Here is a 14772-nt window from a genome sequence, read left to right as displayed (position 1 = left end):
TATATGTCTGTGTATATATGTCTGTGTATATTGTCTGTGTATCTATGTATCTGTATATATGTCTGTGTATATAGTCTGTGTATATATGTCTGTGTATAGTGTGTATGATATCATGTCTGATATATGTCTATGTATATTATCTGTGTATATTGTCTATGTATATATGTCTGTGTATATGTGTCTATGTATATTGTCTGTTGTATTATGTCTGTTGTATATATGTCTGTGTTATATGTCTATGTTTATGTCTGTGTATATATGTCTGTGTTATGTTGTCTATGTTATATGTCTATGTATATATGTCTATATATAATCTGTGTATATATGTCTTGTATATGTCTGTTTGTATATTGTCTATGATAATATGTCTGTTTATATATGTCTTGTAATAAGTCTTGTATATATGTCTAGTCTATTGTCTCTGTATATTATGTCTATGTCATATATGTCTGTGTTATGTGTCTATGTTATATGTCTGTTTGTATATGTCTGTGTATATATGTCTATGTCATATATGTCTATGTATATGTTGTCTGTTATATATGTTGTGTATATATGTTGTTGTTATATAGTGTCTGTGCTATATATGTCTGTGTGTATATGTCTGTGTGTATATGTCTAGTGTATATATGTCTGTGTATATATGTTATGTCTATATGTCTTATGCTATATGTCTTGTGTATACGTGTCTGTGTATATATGTCTGTGTTATATATGTCTGTGTATATATGTCTATGTATATATGTCTGTGTGTATATGTCTGTGCTGTATGTCTATGTATATATGTCTGTGTATATGTGTCTATGTAATATGTTCTGTATATATGTTCTGTATCTATGTCTATGTTATATGTGTCTATGTATATGTGTCTATTGTATATATGTCTTTGTAATATATGTCTGTGTCTATATGTATTATTGTAATATTTTGTATCTATGTCTAGTATATTGTTCTGTGTATCTATGTGTTATGTATATTGTCTATGTGTAATATGTCTGTGTCATATGTCTATGTATATATGTCTGTGTATATGTGTCGTTGTATATATGTCTGTGTATATATGTCTGTTATATATGTCTGATGTATATATGTCTTGTGTATATGTCTGTGTATATCTGTCTGTGTGTATATGTCTGTGTATATATGTCTGTGTATATAGTCTGTTGGATAGTTCTATGTATATATGTCTGTGTGTTATGTGTCTATGTAATATTGTCTGTGTATATATGTCTTGTGTTAGTATATGTCTCTGTATCTATATGTCTGGTATATAGTCTTGTGATATGTCTCTGTATATATGTCTGTGTATGTATGGTCTATGTATATATGTCGTATGTATATATGTCTGTGTATATTGTCTGTCTGTATTGTGTCTGTGTATCTGTGGTTCTATGTATATATGTCTATGCTTATATGTGTATCTTGTCTTGTGTTATAATGTCTATGTATATTGTCTGTGTATATATGTCTAGTATATCTGCTCTATGTATATCTGTCTGTGTATATGTGGTCTTATGTATCAATGCGTTGTATATATGTCTATGTATATATGTCTGTGTATATATGTCTGTGTGTATATGTCTGTGTGTATATGTCTATGTATATATGTCTGTGTATATATGTCTGTGTATATATGTCTGTGTATATGTGTCTGTGTATATATGTCTATGTATATATGTCTATGCGCTGCGTCACAGTGACGTTTCCGTAGTCGTTTCTTTATTACTTCCGCTTCCTGTCGTCAAACTGACTCCAAGATGGCGACGTTAGTTCTGGACAACGGAGCCAACATGGCGAAGATCGGACACAGCCACGAGGAGGCCAGGTGAGCTAATGCTAGGCTAACAACACGTGAACTGTGTGTGTGTGTGTGTGTGTGTGTCTGAGTGTGTGCGCGCGCGCGCGTGTCTGTCTGTCTGTGTGTTTACTGTGTGTGTGTGTGTGTGTGTGTTCACTGTGTGTGTGTGTGTGTGTGTGTGTGTGTGTGTGTTCACTGTGTGTGTGTGTGTGTGTGTGTGAGAGAGAGTCTGTGAATAAATAATAAGTTAAATTAGGATGATGCTGGAGCAGGTCTACAGGTACCTGAGTTCACCTGGATCACAGAGAGGGGGGGGGGGGTCTAATCCTATGGCAGAATAACTAAGTGAGAGTAGAGCTGCACGGCACCGCATCATAACGGTTCCTACTATACTAGAAGTTCTACAGACGGTCCTACCGTGGATTACTATACCACCGTGGATTACTACCCTACCGAGGATTACTACCCTACCTACTGAGGATTACTACCCTACTGAGGATTACTACCCTACCGAGGATTACTATCCTATCGTGGATTACTATCCTACCGGTGTCAGTTTCCGCCTCTGCTCTCCTCCCGGCTTCTCACTGCATGCTACTCCATGTAAACAAACCAACATGGCAACTACTGCAACCGACCTCCACAGCTGCTGAATGATTGGCTGTTTGCCTGTCACTGGTGACGTCCGGGGATATGATAGGCTGTTTGCACACGCTGGCTCCGCCCGTCTGTTAGCTGATTGGCTGTTTGTGTGTTTCTGCCGGAAAGAACGAACTCCATGAAGACAGCTCCGCTTCAGAACAAACAACAAGCTAAAGTTCTGTCTGGCCCAGACGTGCACGGCTTACAGTCACAAACACAAGACAACACGCTCACCATGGCAGAAGCACCGGGCCCGAGCGCAGAGTCTGCCGCGGCGTCGTCAGAAAAGAGTTTATTTTTACTTGACCAGTATTATGTTTATCATGCACTAAACAACATTATAAGTAATTAATAAGTATTTATAACTTGTACAAATACACTGCAGTTCATTAAAATAATAATTAAAAAAAGGCTGCAGTATTGCGATAATACCCGGAACCGTGACACTTTGTCTGGTATAGTATCGTGACACTTTGTCTGGTATAGTATCGTGACACTTTGTCTGGTATAGTATTGTGACACTTTGTCTGGTATAGTATTGTGACACTTAGTCTGGTATAGTATCGTGACACTTTGTCTGGTATAGTATTGTGACACTTAGTCTGGTATAGTATTGTGACACTTTGTCTGGCATAGTATCTTGACACTTAGTCTGGTATAGTATTGTGACACTTTGTCTGGCATAGTATCTTGACACTTTGTCTGGCATAGTATCGTGACACTTTGTCTGGTATAGTATTGTGACACTTAGTCTGGTATAGTATTGTGACAGTTTGTCTGGCATAGTATCGTGACAACTCTATGCCACTGTGTTTTACACGACTGGACCAGCTGGTGAGGTGCGACGCCCATCTGCTCCTGTTTCTTTCGCAGCGCTTTGGTTGCTGCAGTGCTGTGATTAAGGTGTCTAACGAGTTTCCTAGCCGCTGATGTAGTGGCAGGTGATGGTGATGTAGCTCTCAGCTGTTAAGGGCTCCAGCAGTCTGTGGTTAGAGCTCAACTTTTTTAACAGCTCCTGCTTCAGTTCTTCGTAGTGAGTTCTTCCTAGCAGTCTGGTGATGGTACGTCATGACAGAATGTGATATGCTGGTTCAGTTAAATGAATCAGGTCTTGCCCTTAACAATACTTAAAGGCAGCATATCCATCTCAATCAATGTACTAATCCCTTGGCTAATTTTCTCCGCTTGTTGTGCATTGCAGCTCCTCCGTGCTAACACTGAGCTGATGGTCGGTTGACAGCAGGATGCACTGCACGTTGTTCATCATTGGAGTCGTGGACGTGTTGTTCTTATACACGGCTTTACAGTGTTTGCAGTGAACTTTATTTTTTCATTCACAATGGTCCCACGCCACACTTCACCGTGACCTCTTCATGATTCATTTAGAAATGTACGGAAACTCACAGGTAGCTGAGTATACTCAGTCAAATATCGCCCCCGGTGGTGAAATGTTTCATTGCTGCCACACAGTGAAATTCATTGCTTTGCTTCAAGACTCACACTACGCAGCACAACCTTTATTTAATACCAAAGTTTGATCGCTTAAAAGATTCATGTGATCGACACAATTCTTATCGATCAGTTATTGGTCATCCATTAATCATGCCCATCCCTAGTTATAGCCAATTGTTTCCATTGCATTTACAGACTACAGTCTATAATGTCAATGTAAATGACTGTCTGCTTGGTGGTATGATGCTTGTCTATCCTCACGGGATTGGTTGCACAGCATGCATGTGACATTCAGTCACTGCATGGAGCTCCCGCAGTGCAAAACTCACTTAGATACTACAACAAAGAAAGTGTGACGTTCAGGAGCCGGCTCTTTGAACTGATGCTAACTTTGAGGACGTACACGTCAGAGTTTGTTCTCCTGTTAGTGATGTAATCAGTCGATGCTTCGTATCTGTCTTCTCAGTGTCATCCCAAACTGCCAGTTTCGCTCCAAGACGTCCAGATTAAAAACCTTCACAGCCAATCAGCTGGATGAGATCAAGGATCCTTCAGGTCTCTTCTACATCCTCCCCTTCCAGAAGGTGAGAGAGGAATGACGTGAAGATGCTGCAGCTTCACACAAATAAAGAGTCCTTCTCACCTGAGCTCTCCTTTCTTTGTCTTCAGGGTTATCTAGTCAACTGGGACGTCCAGAGGAAAGTGTGGGACCATCTGTTTGGAAAAGAGATGTTTAAGGTTTTGCTTCATGTTTGTCTTTCTGTCCTCTGTTTCCTGATCTCCTCCTCCTCCTCTGACGGTGGCTTCATGTTCTGGGTGCAGGTGGAGTTTGCAGACACCAGCATCGTCATCACAGAGCCATACTTTAACTTCTCCTCCATCCAGGAGTCCATGAATGAGATCCTGTTTGAGGAGTACCAGTTCCAGTCAGCTCTCAGAATAAATGGTGAGTCACAGACGAGCAAACATCGAGAGAGGTGATACTTCCTCACAAACTTCACCTTCTGTGTGTCTGTCTGTGTGTCTGTCTGCCTGCCTGTCTGTCTCTCTGTCTGTCTGCCTGTCTGTCTCTCTGTCTCTCTGTCTCTCTGTCTCTGTGTGTGCGCGCACGGGTGTGTGTGTCCTCCAGCCGGCTCTCTCAGCGCTCATCACTACTTCCACACTAAACCGTCGGAGCTCTGCTGTTTGGTGGTCGACAGTGGGTTCTCCTTCACCCACATCGCCCCCTACTGCCGCAGCAGGAAAATGAAGGAAGGCATCCGCAGGTCAGTCTGCAACAACGTGAACACTGTAACAACAACAACAAAGTGAACACTGTAACAACAACAACGTGAACACTGTAACAACAACGTGAACACTGTAACAACAACAACGTGAACACTGTAACAACAACAACAACGTGAACACTGTAACAACAACAACAACGTGAACACTAACAACAACGTGAACACTGTAACAACAACGTGAACACTGTAACAACAACGTGAACACTAACAACAACAACGTGAACACTAACAACAACAACAACAACTTGAACACTGTAACAACAACGTGAACAACAACATGAACAACAACATAAACACTGTTGAACAGTTGAACACAATGCTAATGGCCGACAGTTTTTTGTCTTCCAGGATCAACGTAGGAGGGAAGCTGCTGACCAATCATCTGAAGGAGATCATTTCATATCGGTAGGCTGAGCTCCCTCAGTGCTCCTCTGTTGTGTCCATGTTTGGTTCAACTCTTCAAGTCAAAGAATAATCTCTCTTTTCCTTTTAGACAGTTACACGTCATGGATGAAACGTATGTGATCAACCAGGTGAAAGAAGATGTTTGTTATGTCTCCCAGCAGTTTTATAAAGACATGGAGATCGCACAGTGAGTCACACAGAGACAGTAAACAGCTGGATCAGAACCTCATGAAGATAACATGAAGTTTCACTTTAATGTCCTGAATCTTCTTTAAACTGACTGTTGTCAGGATGAAGGGGGAGGAGAACTCTGTGATGAGGGATTATGTTCTTCCAGATTTCAGCTCCATCAAAAAAGGTTTCTGTAAGGTGAGGAAACTGGTTTTAGTCGCTGCGAGTCATTTTGAGGGGGTCTGACGTTTATTTATCGACCTGCTGTCCTTGTTCTTCAGCCACGAGAGGACATGGTCTTCAGTGGAAAGTACAAGACAGGAGAGCAGATCTTGAGGCTGGTCAACGAGCGCTTTGCTGTTCCTGAGATGCTCTTCCACCCGGCAGACATTGGCATCCAGGAGATGGGCATCCCAGAGGCCATCGTGGACTCCATCCAGTCTCTGCCTGAAGGTCAGAACTTATTATGAGCTTAGCGTGTTCACCTTTAGTTCACATGTTCACCAGCAAAGACAGACGTGTGTTTCTGCCATCAGACATGCAGCCACACTTCTACCAGAACATCGTCCTGACCGGAGGGAACACTTTGTTTCCGGGCTTCAGAGAGCGACTGGAGGCAGAGCTGCGATCACTCGCCCCCGCTCACCTTCCCGTGTCCGTCCTGCTGCCTTCAAAGTGAGTTTAGCTGTTTAAGAGTTTACATCATCAGCATGAAGTCTACACACAGAGGGGGATAAAATCACCCGTTTCCTCTTTGTCCTGCAGTCCGATCTGTTATCCGTGGGAAGGAGGCAAGCTGCTGGCTCACAGTCCGGACTACGACGAGATTGTGGTGACACGAGAGGACTACGAAGAGAACGGACACTGTATCTGTGAAGAAAAGTTTGATATTTGACTGAAACTCTGAAGATTAGCTGACTGTTTATTTCTCATGTTTCATCAGTGCTTTATATTTTTATACGTGTGTGTGTGTGTGTGTGTGTGTTTGTGTGTGTGTTCATGGTGGACTCAACACTTTCTTTATTATTGTAAGTAAAGTGTGAACAGACTTTTTCATATTAAAATTTACACATGGACTCATCTTGTAGTTTTCAGTATTTCACGTGTCGATCTTGTCGCGAAGGTGAAAGTGAGTTTCTCTGACATGAGTATACTTTGATGGAAACATTTGTTGGTTGGACTGAATCAGACTAAAGGTATTAATAATTTAAACTTCATGATATAAATAACAAAACGTGTACGATCGGGAGGACATTAGTGTCTTCACCTCCAGGACTTTTATTGTATTTACCGTACACAGTTTGGAGGCACTAAATCACCTGACTCTTATTATTATTATTAATAATAATGTTATCGTTTGTGCAGCCTCGTGTTGCTGCTGCTGCAGCTTTTACTGTTGAAATGAACAAATCTGCAGATCATGAATGTTCAGCCGAGTTGCACAGCACAGTCTGTAGCTCAGAACCTTTTTTAAGGAACAGCCAAATCTTCAGTTTGAGTTAGTAGCAGGGCCGGTCTTAGCTATGGGCAATGTGGGCGGCCGCCCAGGGCGGGAAACGTCCGCGTGCAGACTGGATGAACCGTCAGGGTTACAGTCGGGTCACATTAACCACATGCTCATTGGGTCCTCCTCCGGTCTCACAATGCTGTTGGGTCATACATTTGTATATAAGGCCTGCCCTCAGGTCAAGAAGTCACACAACCTCCAGACTTGAGCATCGTCCCTTCAATGAACTGGACTGGATTTATCTGACTGAAGTATTTGTGGTTGGTACAGTGTCTAGAACATGTGCATATGTAGTTATTGTGGAAAATGTGTCCTACTTTTTATGTGTGTGTGTGTGTGCGTGTTACACTGTGTGTGTTACACTGTGTGTGTGTGTGGGTGTGTATTACACTGTGTGTGTGTGTGTGTGTGTGTGTGTGTGTGTTACACTGTGCGTGTGTGTGTGTGTGTGAGACTGTATGTGTGTGTTACACTGTGTGTGTGTGTGTTACACTGTGTGTATGTGTGTGTGTGTGCATGTTACACTGTTTGTGTGTGTGTTACACTGTGTGTGTGTGTGTTACACTGAGCTCGCGCTGCTCGCGCGCTGCTGCTGCTCCTTTAAGGCGGAGCCTCGGGCTGGTTTTGGCGGGAAACGAGCAGAAATTCGAGACAGTCGATCGTTAGCTTTAGCTCGGTTAGCTTGTATTGTGAGCAGCTGAGTTCAGCTTCACAACAGAAAGTAACTCTGAAGAACAACACACTTCCGTTCGAGTTCAGTAATTAACTAAATTCAGCTTCTTCATGAGCAGCATTTAGCCCTGAGCTAACATTAGCAGGTAGCAGAGCTGTGTAGCATTAGCCTCCGTTAGCGTCGTGAGCTCAGTTGTAAGAATGGCGACAGCGAGGAGACAGGTGAAGAGGAAACAGCCCGAAGAGAAACCCGAGAAAAACGTGTTCGAGTTCACCGAAGAGGGAGAAAAGAAAGAGCTGAGCGGCTCCGAGGACGAAGCCAGAGCAGGTACGGAGCCAGCTCAGCTTCAGCTTAGCTTAGCTTCAGCGTTAGCTTCAGCTTCAGCTTTAGCTTCAGTTTTAGTTTTAGCTTTAGCTTCAGCTTTAGCTTCAGCGTTAGCTTTAGCTTCAGTTTCAGCTTTAGCTTTAGCTTCAGCTTTAGCTTTAGCTTCAGCGTTAGCTTCAGTTTTAGCTTTAGCTTCAGTTTTAGCTTTAGCTTCAGTTTTAGCTTTAGCTTTAGCTTCAGTTTTAGCTTTAGCTTCAGTTTTAGTTTTAGCTTCAGCTTAGCTTTAGCTTCAGCTTCAGTTTTAGCTTTAGCTTTAGCTTCAGTTTTAGTGTTAGCTTCAGCTTTAGCTTCAGCTTCAGTTTCAGCTTTAGCTTCAGCTTAGCTTTAGCTTCAGCTTCAGTTTTAGCTTTAGCTTCAGTTTTAGCTTTAGCTTCAGCTTTAGCTTCAGTTTTAACTTTAGCTTCAGCTTCAGTTTTAGCTTCAGTTTTAGTTTTAGCATCAGTTTTAGCTTTAGCTTCAGTTTTAGTTTTAGCTTCAGTTTTAGTTTTAGCATCAGTTTTAGTTTTAGCTTCAGCGTCAGCTTTAGTTTTAGCTTCAGCTTTAGCTTCAGTTTTAGTTTTAGCTTCAGCTTTAGTTTTAGCTTCAGTTTTAATTTTAGTTTTAGCTTCAGTTTTAGCTTTAGCTTCAGCTTTAGCTTCAGTTTTAGTTTTAGCTTCAGTTTTAGCTTTAGCTTCAGCTTTAGCTTCAGTTTTAGTTTTAGCTTCAGCTTTAGCTTTAGCTTCAGCTTTAGCTTCAGTTTTAGTTTTAGCTTTAGCTTCAGTTTTAGCTTCAGCTTTAGCTTCAGTTTTAGCTTTAGCTTTAGCTTCAGTTTTAGCTTCAGCTTTAGCTTCAGCTTTAGCTTTAGCTTCAGTTTTAGCTTCAGTTTTAGCTTTAGCTTCAGTTTTAGCTTCAGCTTTAGCTTCAGTTTTAGTTTTAGCTTTAGCTTCAGTTTTAGCTTCAGCTTTAGCTTAGCTTCAGTTTTTGCTTAGCTTCAGTTTTAGTTTTAGCTTTAGCTTCAGTTTTCGCTTCAGCTTTAGCTTAGCTTCAGTTTTAGCTTCAGTTTTAGCTTCAGTTTTAGTTTTAGCTTCAGTTTTAGTTTTAGTTTTAGCTTTAGCTTAGCTTCAGTTTTAGCTTCAGTTTTAGTTTTAGCTTTAGCTTCAGTTTTAGCTTCAGTTTTAGCTTCAGCTTCAGTTTTAGTTTTAGCTTTAGCTTCAGCTTTAGCTTCAGTTTTAGCTTCAGCTTTAGCTTAGCTTCAGTTTTAGCTTCAGTCGAGCTAATCAAACTCTGAACTTTGATGAACTTTAGATGAAACTCCGATAGTGGACAAGCCAGCCAAGAAGAGACCTGCAGCAGACTTTGTAGAGGAGGGAGCGCCGTGTGCTGTCGGGTAATTATATTAGAATATTCAAATGAATTAGGAAGCTAACGTCTGCGCAGGCTGAACTAAACGTGACATTTCTCTCTCTCCACTCTCAGAAATGAAGTTCACTCCATGTTGGAGAAATTTGGAGGTAAGCAGCTTCGTGCAGGTGTGAACAGGTGTTTATCGCTGAGTTCAAGACTGATCCATCTCCTCTCTGTTTTACATCTCATTAAAGTGAAGACCTCTGAGTGTAGATAAATCGATAAAATAATGGGCAGGTTAAGCTGGAAAAAAATCATCATCACACTTATTGTGCACTGTAGTGTTAACATGAAGTTATTCTAACAGTCCTGTAATAACTGCTCTGTGATCAGTACAAGTGGAATGAGTTTTAAAGGCTGGGTGCAGCTGTGTTAGGGTCAGAGAGCTGTATGCACTGTGTTTTATTTGCTTCCAGCTGACATCAGTAAGGTGATGCAGGCCAAGAAGAAACGTCTGGAGTCTCTGACGAAGAACTACATGAAGGGAAGTCAACAGAAACTGGAGCAGCTGTGGAACAACTATCACAGCCAGAGGTCCGACGGCACACGCAACACAGAACAACGCAATCAAAGATAACACCATTCACAACACAAGAGAACATGGAACATGGATCACTCAGTCACAGAGAGAACATGGAACATGGATCACTCAGTCACAGAGAGAACATGGAACATGGATCACTGAGTCACAGAGAGAACATGGAACATGAGTCACTCAGTCACAGAGAGAACATGGAACATGGATCACTCAGTCACAGAGAGAACATGGAACATGAGTCACTCAGTCACAGAGAGAACATGGAACATGGATCACTCAGTCACAGAGAGAACATGGAACATGAGTCACTCAGTCACAGAGAGAACATGGAACATGGATCACTCAGTCACAGAGAGAACATGGAACATGAGTCACTCAGTCACAGAGAGAACATGGAACATGGATCACTCAGTCACAGAGAGAACATGGAACATGAGTCACTCAGTCACAGAGAGAACATGGAACATGGATCACTCAGTCACAGAGAGAACATGGAACATGAGTCACTCAGTCACAGAGAGAACATGGAACATGGATCACTCAGTCACAGAGAGAACATGGAACATGAGTCACTCAGTCACAGAGAGAACATGGAACATGGATCACTCAGTCACAGAGAGAACATGGAACATGAGTCACTCAGTCACAGAGAGAACATGGAACATGGATCACTCAGTCACAGAGAGAACATGGAACATGAGTCACTCAGTCACAGAGAGAACATGGAACATGGATCACTCAGTCACAGAGAGAACATGGAACATGAGTCACTCAGTCACAGAGAGAACATGGAACATGGATCACTCAGTCACAGAGAGAACATGGAACATGAGTCACTCAGTCACAGAGAGAACATGGAACATGGATCACTCAGTCACAGAGAGAACATGGAACATGGATCACTCAGTCACAGAGAGAACATGGAACATTTTGAGTTGCAATGATCAGATGGACAAAGTTCACAATAATTCATCTCATTGTTAGATTCAGTGAAATCATTCAGCGTGATGAGTAACTTACTTCTAACATGAACTCTGACAAACATTTTATTGCCCGCTGACTGTTGACCTGGTTACTTAGAAAGGTGTGTGTGTGTGTGTGTGTGTGTGTGTGTGTGCAGGCAGAAGATGACTCAGCAGTACTCTCAGCAGGTGTCCTCAGCTCTGCAGCAGTGGGAGTCTGAAGCTCAGCGAGCCGAGGAGCAGGAGGAGAAGTTCAATGTTTGTTACTTTCTTTGTTTGATTGGTTAGACAGAGTGAGGACAGTGAGGACAGACAGGGTGAGGACAGAGAGAGGACAGGGTGAGGACAGAGTGAAGACAGTGAGGACAGACAGAGTGAGGCAGTGTTAATTTCGTCAGACGAGACGAAATATGTTGGTCAACGAGCCTTTATCCCTTGATGGAGACGATGACGAGACACAATGTTCTAAAAACACTGAGGAAAAATGTGCCAGTGTGCGTTTTTGTTGACGAATAAAAAGAGACGAAAATGTCACGCAAGAACAAAAACGTCCTTCTTGTTTTCGTCGACTATATGAGAAACAAAGCAGCATCCAGTCCTGCTGTCATGTGTTTGTGCCAGCACTTCTTTTACTGTAGCAACGTCACGGCCACACGTGAAAACAAACAGCATGCAGGAGAAACACGGCGTACGGACGGACAGCGCAATCTAGAGCATGAAACGGACCTTAGAAGTCAGGACTGACCCGGCCCGGGAGAATTCGACCCGAGTCCGGCCCGGCCCGTTTTGATTGACAGCTTTATAGAGCCCGAACCCGTTTGCAGCCCGACGTTATTAAAATGTGGCATATGGCATAACGGTCAAGAATGAGTCTGGCCTCCTCATTTGTGCTAAACACGAACAGTGATGGACTCATCTTAATTTGAACATTTTAGTGGATGCAACTGGCATAAAACCAATTTATTTCTATTGAAATGTAACAATTGCATGTAGAAGATGACAGAACATGTCATAATAGGGTGTACCTGCTATTAGTAGATTAAAAATGAAATCAAGTCATATTAAGTGTGTATTGAAACAACAGACGAGACACTTAGCAAAGCTGCATTGAAGAAGGATTCATTAAATTCAATCAACACATTTAATCAATGTGTTAGCTGTGGAACACAAGTGAACTGGGATTAATAAACAAAAAAACATTCCTGAAATAAATAGAAAAGGACTAAAACTAGACTAAAACACCCTGTGTTCACGTTTGACTCAAACTAGACTAAAACTTTGAGACTTTTAGTCGACTAAAATATGACGAACAAAAATGATTTGTGAAAGACTAAAAGTGACTCAGACTAAGAATGAACTTTGAAACAAGACTAAACTGAAAAATGGGTCTAACAAATTAACACTGGAGTGAGGACAGAGTGAAGACACATGATGTATGATGTATGTGAGGTGTTCACTGAGCTCGTCCTGATCAGTCTGATCCATCTCACAGAATCTGTTCAGACAGCAGCTGAAGATCCTGCAGCAGGCCCGAATGGTTCAGAACCAGAAGCTGAAGACGGTCAGAGAGCTGTACGAGCTGTTCGTCAAGGTGAGACGTGTGACGTTTTCACGTGTTGGACAATAACCTGCAGACCAACAAGCTGACACCAAGTCCACTGTGCTTGGTGCAGAACATGGAGGACATGGAGAAGAGCCACGACGCCTTCCTGCAGGGGGCGCAGCAGGAGCTGAGGAAGGAGATGGCCACGCTGCAGAAGAAGATCCTCATGGACACGGTGAGTCATGTGACCGACTCACAGCTGTTGGAAGCCGTCAGTCAGGTGGGAGACTCAGCAGGTCCATGTTTGTTTCCACAGCAACAGCAGGAGATGGCCACAGTCCGGAAGTCCCTGCAGTCCATGCTGTTCTAGACTGCTGTTACCACGGCAACGGAGCCGCTTCCTGTTTCCTACGTTACTGTGGTTACTGTTGTAAGCCTGCAGCGTTGTCATGGTTACGCGCTGACTGGGCCGTTTGTGTTCGTGTTCACGTCGGTGTCTGTTCTGAAATCAGCTGTTTGATGTTGCCGTGACGATGGGACGGCTCGTTAACAAACTCATTAAAGATGTTTGTGTTTGAATATGAAGTGATGTCGTTAACCTGATGACATTAAAGTGGATTACTTCACTGATCACATGAAATCTGAGGCATGCTGGGTAGCAGCTTCTGACGACCTGAAACAAACCAACTCACAACCAATTCACAACCAATCTGCAAATATGAACACAGGCCCGTTGCACAAAACTAGGTTTAAGACATCCAGGATAAGTGACTGAGCCGAGCTCAGTGAATCCAAAACAAGAGCGTCCAACAAAGACCAGGCCAGGATGAGCAGACACGGATTCATCAAGCCAGGTGAACCAGATGGACCCCGCCACCGATCACAGAGTCACTGATTCACCGCCTGGAATGTGTAAGTAGAGAACAATGACACACTCACCGCTCCGCTGAAACATCACAATGACACACTCACCGCTCCGCCGAAACATCACAATGACACACTCACCGCTCCGCCGAAACATCACAATGACACACTCACCGCTCCGCTGAAACATCACAGTGACACACTCACCGCTGAAACATCACAATGACACACTCACCGCTCCGCCAAAACATCACAATGACACACTCACCGCTCCGCTGAAACATCACAGTGACACACTCACCGCTCCGCCGAAACATCACAGTGACACACTCACCGCTCCGCCGAAACATCACAGTGACACACTCACCGCTCCGCCGAAACATCACAGTGACACACTCACCGCTCCGCCGAAACATCACAGTGACACACTCACCGCTCCGCCGAAACATCACAGTGACACACTCACCGCTCCGCCGAAACATCACAGTGACACACTCACCGCTCCGCCGAAACATCACAGTGACACACTCACCGCTCCGCCGAAACATCACAGTGACACACTCACCGCTCCGCCGAAACATCACAGTGACACACTCACCGCTCCGCCGAAACATCACAGTGACACACTCACCGCTCCGCCGAAACATCACAGTGACACACTCACCGCTCCGCCGAAACATCACAGTGACACACTCACCGCTCCGCCGAAACATCACAGTGACACACTCACCGCTCCGCCGAAACATCACAGTGACACACTCACCGCTCCGCCGAAACATCACAGTGACACACTCACCGCTCCGCCGAAACATCACAGTGACACACTCACCGCTCCGCTGAAACATCACAGTGACACACTCACCGCTCCGCCGAAACATCACAGTGACACACTCACCGCTCATCTCCACCGAAACATCACAGTGACACACTCACCGCTCCGCCAAAACATCACAGTGACACACTCACCGCTCCAAACATCACAGTGACACACTCACCGCTCCGCCGAAACATCACAGTGACACACTCACCGCTCCGCTGAAACATCACAGTGACACACTCACTGCTCATCTCCACCGAAACATCACAGTGACACACTCACCGCTCCGCTGAAACATCACAGTGACACACTCACCGCTCATCTCCGCTGAAACATCACAGTGACAC

At 43.4% G+C, this 14772-nt stretch overlaps 2 protein-coding genes across 5 annotated transcripts; both read left to right on the top strand.

Moving 5' to 3' along the window:
* Positions 1-1698: 1698 nt before the first annotated feature.
* Positions 1699-11339, top strand: actr6 (actin related protein 6). Of its 4 annotated transcripts, XR_003461826.1 has the most exons (12): positions 1699-1825; positions 4359-4476; positions 4562-4630; positions 4715-4838; positions 5022-5157; positions 5527-5583; positions 5672-5770; positions 5874-5952; positions 6036-6207; positions 6291-6429; positions 6520-6737; positions 11324-11339. XR_003461826.1 is itself a non-coding variant. In XM_027275824.1 (11 exons), exons 1-11 carry the CDS (start codon positions 1758-1760, stop codon positions 6647-6649), a joined length of 1116 nt encoding a protein of 371 aa, XP_027131625.1. In that variant the 5' UTR covers positions 1699-1757; the 3' UTR covers positions 6650-6830. The 4 variants fall into 4 exon arrangements, 3 of the variants coding, with proteins under 3 accessions (XP_027131625.1, XP_027131623.1, XP_027131624.1); XM_027275824.1 differs by lacking the exon at positions 11324-11339 and having other exon boundaries at positions 5672-5695; positions 6520-6830; XM_027275822.1 differs by lacking the exon at positions 11324-11339 and having other exon boundaries at positions 6520-6830.
* On the top strand, positions 7833-13329 carry sycp3 (synaptonemal complex protein 3). The gene is made up of 8 exons (XM_010753169.3): positions 7833-8261; positions 9603-9684; positions 9774-9808; positions 10118-10235; positions 11360-11459; positions 12694-12792; positions 12875-12979; positions 13061-13329. Exons 1-8 carry the CDS (start codon positions 8135-8137, stop codon positions 13112-13114), a joined length of 720 nt encoding a protein of 239 aa, XP_010751471.2. The 5' UTR covers positions 7833-8134; the 3' UTR covers positions 13115-13329.
* The last annotated feature ends 1443 nt before the right edge of the window (positions 13330-14772 follow it).

The sequence above is a fragment of the Larimichthys crocea genome, unplaced genomic scaffold (assembly GCF_000972845.2).
Source record: "Larimichthys crocea isolate SSNF unplaced genomic scaffold, L_crocea_2.0 scaffold214, whole genome shotgun sequence".
Classification (NCBI taxonomy): domain Eukaryota; kingdom Metazoa; phylum Chordata; class Actinopteri; family Sciaenidae; genus Larimichthys; species Larimichthys crocea.
This window is presented reverse-complemented; position numbering and strand designations above follow the sequence as displayed.